This window comes from Protopterus annectens, chromosome 5.part1, assembly GCF_019279795.1.
Source record: "Protopterus annectens isolate FY-2018-M chromosome 5.part1, PAN1.0, whole genome shotgun sequence".
Taxonomy (NCBI): Eukaryota; Metazoa; Chordata; order Ceratodontiformes; family Protopteridae; genus Protopterus; species Protopterus annectens.
Window position 1 is genome coordinate 539,236,751 of NC_056736.1, and position 12,975 is coordinate 539,249,725.

At 43.6% G+C, this 12,975-nt stretch overlaps 1 protein-coding gene across 4 annotated transcripts in view; it reads left to right on the forward strand.

Annotated features, from left to right (window-relative positions):
• PROSER1 (proline and serine rich 1) overlaps positions 1–12,975 on the forward strand; it is a 781,917-nt gene that overhangs the window by 551,552 nt on the left and 217,390 nt on the right. For 2 of the 4 annotated variants that reach the window (XM_044073158.1, XM_044073159.1), the window contains exon 9: positions 7,287–7,367. The exons of the other annotated variants lie outside the window; for them this stretch is intronic. In XM_044073158.1, the coding sequence (XP_043929093.1) occupies positions 7,287–7,367 (81 nt within the window). The remainder of the gene's footprint in view (positions 1–7,286; positions 7,368–12,975) is intronic. 4 annotated transcript variants of the gene reach the window in all.

Consider the following 12,975-nt stretch of genomic DNA (forward strand, 5'->3'; position numbering starts at 1 on the left):
GTGGATGATGTTTACTTAGAATCTAGTTTGAACCCAGATTCTCTGCCTCCTGCTCCAGCCAAACCAGACAGATACTATAGAGTGCCTGATTCCCACAAATTCCTTTATAAAAGCCCTGTTGCTGATCCAGAGACTCCCAGGGTCCCAGAGGGGCTAAGGCTTCTATGGCAAAAAATCCTGTACCCTCTGAAAGGGACTCCAGAGCACTAGACAGGTGGGGGAAAAAGGTTTACACCTCAGCCACTCTAGCTATGAGAGCACTAAGTTGCCAATTTCACATGCTAAAATATCAGCAATTTGTAATGTCTCAGCTAAAACAGAAAATGAGCACACTCCCTCAACAGTCTGAATTGAAAGAAATGCAGAATATGTTGCATGCAACTGAACAGGTGGGCAAACATACTTTACAATGTGGGTTTGATTCTTTGGAGGCTTCCTGCAGAGCAGCTGTCACTGGGTCTGTTATACGTAGACATGCTTGGTTAAAGGAACAAACTCTGCCTGATCATGTTAAAGCAAAGCTTCTAGATGCTCCCTTACAGCAGGATGTTCTATTTGGAGTTAAAGCAGAATAAGTCTTAAAGAAAATGGAGGTTAAGGCAAAATCTATGCAGACAGTCAATGATTTTCTACAGGTACAGCCCCCTCGCTTTAGCAGAAATTGGCCAACAAAAATTTGGTCCTTTCCAGCTACTGACAGACCACAGAGGGGTAAATACAGACGTCCAAGAGGCAGAGGACAAACACAAGCCCAATACAAACCTCGACAATGGGGCACTGCAACACAGAAGGGAGGAGAAGACAGGGCCCAAACTACCAGAAGGCAAACTCAATGACTTGCACCTCATCTGGCCAAGCAACACTCTCTTGGCAGTTCCCTTGAGAGAAAAACTCTCACTTTTTTCAGACAACTGGCACATTGTCACAAAGGACAAATGGATCCTAGACATAATTTCACGAGGATACAGATTCCATTTCCACACCTTCCAATGAAAAGAGGAATGCCAAACCTGCCACAAAATCAATGGGCAGAGGCACAAAAATGGCACAAAAACAAATTACAGCTCTCATGGACATGAGAGCCATTCAACTGGTACCTAGACGAGAGCAAGGCCAAGGATTTTACTCAAGACTCTTTCTAGTCCCCAGAAAGGACAACGCCTGGAGACCAATTCTGGACCTTTCAATTGTAAACACTTTCTTACAAGTACCCAAATTCAAGATGCTAACACTACAGCAGCTTCTTCCCATGTTGGGCAAGAAAGCATGACTAGTAACGATGGACCTCAAGGAGGCATACCTGCATGTCCCTATCAGACAAAGTTGCACAAGATACCTCCATTTCATTGCAGGTTCAACCCATTACCAATTCTCTGCACTGCCCTTTGGCTTATCTACTGCACCCAGGGTCTTCACAAAATGCCTGGCACCAGTAATTGCATACTGCAGACAAAGAGGAATTCAAATATACCCATACCTGGACAACTGCCTCATCCAAGCAGAAAGCAAGGACATCCTCTTACATCTGGCTTTTGTAAAACATCTTGTACGTTGCCTGGGGTACACAGTAAACAAAAAGAAATCAAAACTAGTACCCTCACAAAATATGACATTCCTGGGTGCCAGCTTGAATACAACGGCCCAGAAGGCTTATCTGACACCACACAAACAACTACAACTGACTCAGTATTTCAAAACAATGGCAACAAAGACCCAACTCCCTGCAAGAAAAATTCTGCAGGCCTTGGGCTTCATGGCATCTTGCATACTACTAATACCATTTGCAAAGCTGCATATGAGGAAATTACAGTGGTACCTAAAAAGTGTATGGTCTCAACACAGCCACAGCTTGGACACAATGATATCTCTCATTCCCTGCCTACAAAAGGAGTTTCTATGGTGGTCACAGGCATGTCACCTCAACAAGGGTCAGCCTTTCACCTTGCCCCCAGCCAGGCAAACTATGACAACAGATGCATCGGACTACACCGGGGGGGCACACATGGCAGGACAGTGCGTTCAAGGCGTATGGACTGCAGATCAAAGAAATCTGCACATCAATCAAAAAGAGATGCTAGCTGTACAGAATGCTCTGACAGCCTTCAAGAACGTATTACATCCAGGACAACTTGCAATAAGGACGGACACCACCACAGTAATGTGGTACATAAACAAACAAGGGAGTACACACTCCTACCCTCTATGCAGGCAAGCAATGACCTTGTGGAACACAGCACTGGCTTACCAAGTTCAGTTACGAGTTCAATTCCTGCCAGGAAAAAAGAACACATTGGCAGACGACCTCAGCAGAAACATCATGGATCCCCACGAGTGGAAACTGGATCCACAAGTATTTGCAATACAACTCAAAAATGGGGCCTTCCAGACATAGACCTGTTTGCCAGCCCCCAAAACTATCAGCTAACAAAATTTTGTACAAGGACACTTCACCATCAAGCTTGGAAAGTGGACACACTCTTATTCAGTTGGAAAAACCTGACAGTATATGCCTTCCCTCCATTGCCTCTCCTCACAAAGGTGCTTCTGAAAGTCAGAAAGGAGAGACCACGACTGATACTCATAGCCCCAGACTGGCCACACCAGCACTGGTACCCACTATTAAGGAATATGGCACAGGGCCCACCTTGGATTTTACCACAAATTGCCCATTTTCTCACACAGCAAAACAATCAGATTCTACACAGCCAGCTCAAAACCTTAAATCTGGCTGCATGGGAAATCAACTAAGCATCCAGCCAGCTCCTCTTTCCCAAGCAGTTATGGATGTTATTCTGGAAGCTAGGAGGCCCAGCACCAGGAAGGCCTACTTGGACAAATGGAAAAGGTTTTGCACCTGGAACCAAGCTAAAGGCCAAAACACACTTCAGCCTCACATGCCTCAGATTCTACATTATTTAACTGAGATGTTGCACAAATGACTTTCTTTTTCTTCCATTAAAATCCATGCATCAGCTATTTCAGCCCACTACAACACAGATCCACCCTTATTTTCACATCCACTTCTAAGGCAGTTCCTCAGAGGGGCAAAAAACATTAGACCCCCCCAGGAGAGCACCTACACCAACATGGGACCTCAATTTTGTTCTGGAAAAACTTACGCTACCTCCCTTTGAACCAGCTTTCTCTGCAGACCTACAGTTTCTATCATGGAAGACTGCCTTGCTGCTAGCAATAACTTCAGCTGGAAGAGTCCCAGAGCTGCAGGCACTAATGGCAGTGGAACCTTTCCTCATTTTCCATCGCCAAAAACGCAAAGATAAAGCAGCAAAGTGGGAGGAACCGACAGTCCCAGACGCCGGTTCTTTGAAGGCTCAGTGGAGCCGGAGGTTTTGCCAGGTGTTTCTTTGGAGTCTCAGGGAGAGACTTTACTGTTACAGGATGTATCCTCTCAGGAAGTAGGCCAGGCTGAGGGGCTTCTCAGGTGGCTGTTCTTCCCTCTCTTCCTAAGGTGGTTAGAGCCTCCCTTCTGTTTCCAAGGCTTCTTTGAGAGGCAGGCCAAGTTTAGCTTCAGTGGGGTTTCTCCTAGTGCTTCAGGGTCTTTGCCTAAGAAACATATGCTTAAAATGGCAGAGGATTTGATTACTATGATTAGAGGTTCTATGCCCCTCCTGATAAGAGGCCTAGGGTGGAACCTGAGTTTGAGAGTTTTGAGCAATGCTCGAGGCTTCTGAGTCTTCGCTGAAGACTTGCAGGAGTACCTCCTTATTCTGATTCTGATGTGGATGATTCTACTCCTTCTGCTTCTCCTCCTGAGGATTTTTCATTTTCAGAGACTCTGCATTCCATGAGGGAGCATTTTAAATGGGAAGGTCAAGATTTCTCTGATTCCAGGAAAAGGCTTAGGGAATTCTTGTTTTACCCCAGCATAGGCCTTTAGCTATACCTCCTGTTTTGAATGTGGTGGGAAGATGTTTTTGTGGTGAGGCTTCCTGAATCCTGATTCTGCCTCCGCCCCAGTTAAACCGGGATAGGGTACTATAGGGTGCCTGAAGCTCATGGGCATCTTTTTAAAGAGTCCTAGCAGACCCGGGAAAACTGTTTCTCAGGGCCTAAAGGAGTGAAGGCTTCAGTTGTTAAAAATCCTGTCCCCTCCTGATAAAGAGGGCAAGGGCCGGATAGATGGGGAAAGAAAGTGTGCTACTTCCACTTTTAGCCAAGGAGGGCTTGAACTGTCGCTGGGTTTTACATGTTAAAATATTTCCAATTATCTTCTTTCACAGTTGAAATCTAAGGTGGATGTCGCAAGGAAGGTATTGAGTGTAAAGAGTTGCAGGATTTAGTTCATGTGGGGTTCGTAAACAGGTGGGCAAACATTCCTTTGCAATGTGGTTTTGATGCTGTGCAGGCCTCCTCCAGGGTGGCTGCCACTGGTTCTGTTCTTCGAGGCCTGGTTGAGAGATCAGAATTTAGCTGAGCATGTTAAGACAAGGATTTTGGATGCTCCTTTACAGTCTGATGTGTTGTTTGGTTCGCCTGTGGAAGCAGTTTTAAAGAAAATGGAGGACAAGGCTAAGTCTATGCAAACTGTTAAAGATTTTTGCAGGTGCAGCCTCCAAGTTTAGTAGAAATTGGCCTACTAAGGGATGGACTTATCCTGCTTATGATTCCCAGTCTAGGGGTAGGTCTAGACGTGGTAGGGGCAGAGCTCAGGTTCTTTAGGCCTAGACAGGAGTTCACCTGCTCAGACTTCTGGTGAGGGCAGGGGTCAGTCCTTTCGTAAGCAGACCCAATGACCTGCCTTTTCAGCTGCCAGTAGCTCGCCTGGCAGCACCTTTGGGTGGAAGGCTGTCTCTTTTCAAAGAAAATTGGGATTTAATTACCCAAGACAGATTGGTTCTGGATATCATTCACCACGGTTACAGGTTTTATTTCCATACCTTGCCTCCTTTCAAAGGCATGCCAGACATTCCTCCTCATGAAAAAACAAAGGCTCACATTCAAATTTCTCTGTTGCTCCAAATAGGGGCCATTCAGCCAGTTCCTGTGCCAGAAAGGGGCCTAGGATTTTATTCTCGCCTGTTCCTAGTACCAAAGAAGGGGAACACGTGGAGACCAATTTTGGATTTATCTATCCTCAACACTTATCTGGACATTCCCAAGTTCAAAATGTTGACGTTACAACAGCTTTTACCTCTGCTGGGCAAAGATCACTGGATGGTAACTTTAGATCTCAAGGAAGCTTACCTTCATGTGCCTATAAGACTAAGTTGCAGGAAGTATCTGCGTTTCGAGCTGGAAATTCTCATTATCAGTTCTCTGCATTGCCCTTTGGCTTATCTACTGCCCAGAGTATTCACAAAGGTTCTGGCTCCAGTGATAGCTTACTTCAGGCTAAAAGGAATTCAAATCTATCCTTACTTGGACGACTGCCTGATTCTGGCTCAAGAAAAGGAAGACCTTCTACAGCATCTGGAATATGTCATAGCAGTGCTAAGATGCCTAGGGTATTCTGTGAACGAAATAAAGTCCAGTCTAGTACCCTCTCAAGACATGTGCTTTCTCGGTGTGAGACTGAATACAGCAGCCCAGATGGCCTTTTAACCCCGGACAAACAAAAGAATCTTTCCAGTTACTTCCATCAACTATCTCTTCAGCCCGGGCTGACTGCAAGGACAGTCCTTCAAGCCTTAGGGTTCAGGGCATTGTGTATTCTGGTGCTTCCATAGGCCAAACTGCATATGAGGAACCTACAATGGTATCTCAAAAATGTATGGACACAGCACTGCCAGGATTTGGACACTGTCATTCAAATAATACCTTGCATTCAAAAGGAATTTTTGTGGTGGGCTCAGGAATGTCACCTAAACAAGGGACTCTCTGTGACCCGGCCAGAGGCAAGTCAGATTCTAACGACAGATGCCTCAGACATTGCTTGGGGAGCTCATCTAAATGGAAAGTGGATACAAGACAAGTGGCCTGCCAGACTACAGCATCTACATATCAACATGAAGGAGATGTTAGCAGGCCAGTTTGCATTAATGGCTTTCAAGGAGTTACTTCTTCCAGGGCAGGTGTTGATTCTAACAGACAACACAACTGTCATGTGGTACATCAACAAACAAGGGGAACACATTCTTACCCATTGTGCAGGCAAGCAATGATTTTATGGGAGACTGCGCCAGCTTTCAACTAACTCTTCTGGCAAGGTTTCTGCCGGAGCACAGAACTCCTTAGCAGATGTGTTAAGCAGACAAATCATGGATCCCCACGAGTGGAAACTGGATCTTCATGTATTTCAAAAAATTTACAGTGTCATGGGGAACTCCAGACATAGATCTGTTCGCTTCTCCACTAAACCACCAGCTGCCAAAGTTTTGCACAAAGGGTTTCATCACACAGCTTGGAAAGTGGATGCTCTTTCTTTCAGTTGGAAAAATCTTCATGTGTATGCCTTTTCCACCTCTGCCTCTTCTTCCAAAGGTGCTTCTAAAGGTCAGACAAGACAAGGCAAGGACGAACTCAATAGCTCCAGATAGGCCTCGGCAGGACTGGAACCGATTACTGAGGAGGCCGGGAGGGAAGGCTCCAAGGCCTTTACCCTTGATTCCACACCTGTTGTCTCAGAGGGACGGTCATCTGCTCAATGTCAAGCTTCACTCTCTTCATCTAACAGCCTGGCATATTCTCTTTTGAAAGACACCAGGTCTCACCTTCCTCATCAAGTTTTAATTGTGATTATGTAAGCCAGAAGACCTAGTACAAGGAAAGTGTACGCAGAAAATGGAAGAGATTTTTATTTTGGAGCAGCAAACAATTTGGAGATTTCTGAGCCTAATTTGAGTGTGGCTCTTCAATATCTTACTGAGTTATTGGACAAAGGTTTGTCTTTCTCTTCCATTAAGATTCATGCTGCAGCAATTTCAGCTCACTATGATTGTGACCCACCATTGTTTTCACCTCCTTTGTTCAAGCAATTTCTTAGAGGGGCAAAGAATATAAGCAGTAACATTTTATTCTGTTGATTTTGGTGTAAAAATCTTGTCTGTTTCTTAAGTGGCATTGTAATTACCATTTACATTGTAACTGCTGTGGGTAAAATCATCCCCAAAAGTTTGAAAACCTGACCTTTACATCAACACTTTTTAAGAAGCAGACCTTGTTCCATTCAATGAAATCTGTTTGTTTTGTATACTTACGTTAGTCTCACATATGTCTATGCAAATCATTGACTTCAGATTTTGACCACGGTCAAAATATTTAATTGTAGGTTAATAAATCCCATTATTGATTTAACAAAAGCTTTGTTGTGGATTGCATTCTTGCAGGTGCCTATAGCAATGGAGTTTTGATACCAAGTATAGCAAAACTCCTGGCATCTGGAGCAGCAGGAACTCCATATGCTCAAGGTAAGAATAATCTTAATTCTGCCATTACTGAGAGGTACTGAGTTGTTTGTCATAACATTGTCATTTCACCTTTCTTCTCCCTTTCACACTTCTCCCTCTTCCTCACTTCTGTTTCTTTCCTTTCACTAGTTTCACATGGCTTATTTCCTTTTATTAATCACTTCCCTCTTTAACTAGTGTTGGCTGTCTTCTTCATTACACTGTCTGCACCTCAGTTACCTGTATGACAGCCATACCTCTCAACTGTACAGATTTTCGGAGAATGTCTAGATTTTTTCCTCATGTTTTTGGTCCATTTTTCATAAATGTGTGTTTTTTAATTAATGGCAGATCATTACAGATTAAAGTTAGAAAATAATGACAGACATTTGAGTTTCAGACTTCATACCCTTCAGAAAATTCATGCTAATGGAAAACCTGTTATTCAGTCAACTTTCTAAGTTTGTAAGAGCAATATTTAAAAATGTCCCTATTTTTGGGCCTTTGTCCTACTTTTCTTTATGGCTTTGTCCAGATTTCTTGCTCTAAGAGGCTGAGATGTATGATCACAGCCTAATATTCCTTTCCTGCTATCCTTCATCCCCTCTTCCCTATTTTTCCCTCCTCAAATTTCTTATCACTTTCCCAGTCCTTCACTACTCCACATCCCCCTCCTCCTCCTCTCCTCTTTTTTTCTTGTTCTGTTCCTACATTTTTATTTAGTTTGCATACTTAGACTCTTTATTACTTAAGAATGTCTATCACTTCATAAAAATACCAATTCTTTCAGTGCATTATTTCCACATTTGCTATTTTATATTCAATTCTTATGATTCCCTATATTTCACTTATTTGATTAACAAAATACATGTGCAGGTTCTTTACATACATTTTTCTGATGTATTTTGGGCCATAAAAGCAAGGGTAGATGCTGTTTATACAGATTTTTATTTTAGCAATTCGGTCAGATTGTTCTTGGGATACGGGTAGAAACTGATGTATCCCCTCACACAAAAAACTTGAAGACATTAAAGGAACATGCAGATCCTCTTTCAGACATTTACTGGAGGTCAGAACTGAACCCTAGACCTGGAGCTGAAAGGTAGAATTTTTAGTCATTGCTTGTATGTATTTAAATCCATCCTTATTTTTTGCCATTCTTAGCTTGAGCCTGCAATTCTGTTTCTTACAACTGAAGGATTCTTGTCCTTAAGGGGTCATTTGCATATACCCAGTACACTGTTAAGACTCTAGCTTTGCTGTGTCTCTCTGTCCATCTCTGTATGTCTCTCTGACAGTTCTGTGTTGGCTGCTGTTATGACACTCAACTCCATGCCCTTGTTTGTGGCTGCATCCAAACACTTTTGAGATTCCAACTTAAAAGTTGAACTACAGCTTTATTCTTAAAGTATCTCTCATAAAAACACACACTGATATGTATATGCATTTTACCTAACACCTTATATCTGCAAAGATGTGCTCGCAATGGTTTACTACAATATTGTTGAGTGCACATTGCTTGACTCTGCATATGAGCGACTTTTGTCAGCGAATCCAGTAATGCCGAATGGTGAAAATGTCGCAAAAACACTGAAATCGACATTTCCAGCCGCTCTGCACTCAAAAACAAGTGCTAACATGGGTCAGAAAGGGGACAGGATTTTGCAATTCGTAACATTTGCATTCACAGTTTTGGGATGTTGCCACACTCCTTTCGTACATACTCGATTGACCATCCACCAGTCAACATTATGATGGTAAACCCTCACAACACCTATTCTGTGGCCAAATACATGGTATGAAGAACAACACAAAGCATATGGGATCTTCATGAATACTAAATCTTCTGCCGCTTTGTCATATCACTGTGTACATGAACAGGTAGTATCTGTTTCTCAGTTTAGTTTTATTTTTTTTTTCTAATTTCTGCAAGTCTTCTGGGTTTCTAATACCGTGACGGGAATGGACCGCATTCCTAAGTCAAAGTATGATTAAAGTTCATGAAATTAGTATTGTTTCAGTCTTTGATGTTAGCCAGAAGTGTTCATAGGTTCTTAGGTTGGTACTAGGCTAACGGCCCTAGGGCCTATACAAGCCTAGCCATAACAATTCCCTGGCTATTTCTACCCACAGTATTTACTTCCCTGGACCCCTGTCTAGCAGAGTGACTGATGTGATCCCTTGGGTGAATGTCCTATCTCTCATCCAGTCATCAAGGTTCCTTTTGAAGAGGGCCAAAGAGGCGCTCTGCTTGACATGTATGGGCAGTCTATTCCAGAGTCGAGGGAGTCTCTGGGTCAGGAACCTATCCCTCCAGCATGTTTTGTTCATTGTATGACAAGGTTTAGATCCCTGGAGCGTGCGTCTCTGAGGGATTGGGATTTCTTTAAGTGTAGCATGTCCAACAGCTCTGGGTTTGACATGGCCTTGTATATTAAGCAGAGATCACCTCTGAGTAGACAATATGCCACAGAGTATAGCTTGAGTTTTTTTAGACGGTCAGCATATGCCATCTGCTTTAGGCCTGTGATTCTTTTAGTGAGGTATTTCTGTGGCCTTTCCAGCTGTCGCAGATGTCTTGTGAGCTACATACCAAATGGGACGTTATACTCTATAATGGGTCTAATGAGGGATGAGTACAGTGGGACAATGACCTCCTTTTTTCCTGGATGAAAAGCCCTTGGTGATGAGGTGTGCCACATAGAAGGATTTCCTGACTGTTCTGGCGATGTGATTATCGAAGGTGAGACCACTGTCCACCTGTGTCCCTAAGTCTCTCATCACACTTTCGATGTTTAGTGTATTGCCACCTGTGTGGTAATTCATGGGTACATGTTTTTTTCCAAAGGGGATAACTATACATTTCTTGGCAGTGAGCTTGAGCCCATGGCTCTGGCACCAAGCATCTGTTTCTGTAAGGCCCTTTTGTAGATTATCCATATCATTTGGGGATTCAGTAATGGCAAAGTTTGCAGTCATTTGCAAACTTTGTTAGCCAGAGTCCCTTAGTGTTGGCCTGTACTTCAGAGAAGTAGATACCAAACAAGAATGGTCACAGGATTGAACCCTGAGGGACTCCACTTGTCACTTGTCTGGAGCTGGATTTGGAGTCAGCTACTTTTACAGTCTGGGTTCTGTCAGTAAGCCAATTGGCAACCCATCGAGTGATGTAGGGATTTATGCCCAGCTTAGTAAGTTTATCTATGATTCCAGAGTGGGGGATGGTGTTGAAGGCCTTGATGAGGTCCAGATAGGCTGTGTGGACCAGCTTACCCTCGTCCACAGCTCTGGAGACCGATTCAAAGAAGTCAGTCAGGGTCAGGAGACAAGATCGGCCTTTCACAAACCCAAACTGGGTGGGGTCCAGTGTTTGAAGGTTGCCAATGTATTTGTTTATAAGTTCCATGGTAATGTGTTCCATGCCCTTGCAGATCAGGCTCATCAGACTGATGGGACGGTAGTTCCCGGGATCCAAGGTGTATCCCCCCCTTGTTGAGTGGGATAACTATAGCTGTGCACCACTCAGTGGGCACGAAGCCTGAGGTGAGACTGTGATTAAACATGACACGTGGGTGAGGTGCCAATTCATTTTGTAGTTCATGTAGTACACATGTTCTTCGCAGCACCCACAATGTGCCCAGTAATCACTCCTCCTGCAGTTCATATGTTGTTACATGTATCAGTAACATATCTACGTACTATTGCAAATTCTTGTTTTTAATAAGACCTGTTGCTCCTACTACTATTGGAACTGTCTGGGTATCCTTCTTCCACATTGCCCTCATTTTTCCCTGCAAATCCTGATATTTTCTGACTTTGCATCTCTCTGTACATAAGACACTGTAATCACTGGGTTTAGCAATTTCAGTAATCAATGCTACTTTTGTCTTCCTTTCATTCGCTGTTCCAGGAGTTCGTTCTTTTGACTCATTACATCCGAGTGGCACCTCCAGGTGCATCTGCAGTTAACTCCTACTGACGTTTCTAGGTGTCAGATATTGCTTGTTCATGTTTGCATCAATAATTCCAAAACCATGCTTCACACTGAGCTAATCGGAGGAAGGGCACTGAGCAAACCCTGATCTGCGATATATAACATCCTGAGTATCCTGTTTTTTGCTTATTTTTACGAGTTATTTATAGCACTTTTATTGTCTGCTGCATATTTTTCTAGCTAGTTTCACTGTGCTTGAGGTATTAACTGGAAATTTTCTATATTTGTTAAGTACCTGTTTAGGTTTGTTTGTTCTGATTTTTGTCTCCTACCCTCCCTCCTTATTGGTATCCTGTTCTTATACTTGGTGGCTTTGCAGTTGCCCGTCCCTACTGTAAATTTGATATGGGACACTCCTCCCAGTTTAGTGTCATTACCTCATTCTTTCTGCTCCTCCTTACTCCCTTTCCACTTAACAAAAAAAAAAATTCTAAGCTTGTTTCCTGCCTTTCCTGTTAGTAGTCTAGTCCAGATACAGATTTGCTGTATTATAGGCTTTTGAGCCATGCCGCTTAGCTAGGGGTAAGTTATTCCCGGCACCGTAATGTCTGCTCTTCAAATTTTCCCTTAGAACTAGCCAGTTTTTTAGTTTTAGCATGCAAATTTGTTTCTTTGAGCTCAGCACTTGTTCAGAACTCGTAAGCACTAAATAAGCTACAAATTACTACAGCATTCAACTTTCCTCACTTGTCTAGAGGAAAACAGGTTTTAGTACGTAATAAATAAGCACCTATCCAGGCATGTCTAAGGGGTATCTTGGGGCAATGCAGCAATTGCCTCATGTACACAGACAACCCTCTCCTCCTACCACCCAACACTACAACCTGTGAGAGATGCACTTATATAGCCAAACTGGAAGCAAAGCTCTCTTCACCCAAGACTGGACTAGAGAGTCCAGAAGAGAGGGTGAACACTTGCACCACACCACACTCATCACATAGTCCCTCAAAACCTACACCACCAAATCGCACACATAGAAACACAAAACACACACCTACAGTCACGGAGGCTCTCAATACAAATCTGCCCAAGCAACAGGGACCTCCAAAGCAGAAACGCAAGCAACCTCCACCTCCCAGCACAACCCAAATGACACATAGCCCACAAACTCAGTGTGCCACTCAACCACAGCCCATAAGGCATAACAATGTACACAACACTCTAGTCATAGGTGACTCTATAGTCAGGCATACTGATGCTCCGCTCACCAGGCTAAACAAGGAGAAAGTTACTGTCAGCTGTCTGTCTGGTGCCAGGATCCGCCACATTATGCACGCACTCAGGTCACTCCACAACAAGTACAAATATGACTCTGTCACTGTCCATGTTGGTGTGAATGACCTGAGATGTACCTCCCTGGACTACATGAAAAGAGACATGCAGGAGCTGTCCGATCTTGTAGCCCAGTCAGGTATGACCCTAGCCCTGAGTAGCATCCTGCCATCACCCAGAATGATACCACAGTACAAGGACAAAATGATTGACTTCAGTAATTGGCTAAGCTACTGGTGTCATTCTAAGGGGATCCAGTATCTGCCTGCCTGGGATGACATGATCGACAGACCACGATGCTTTGTCAGAGATGGCCTGCACCTGTCGCTCTTGGATTTCCAGATACTGGTTAAGGCTCTTGCC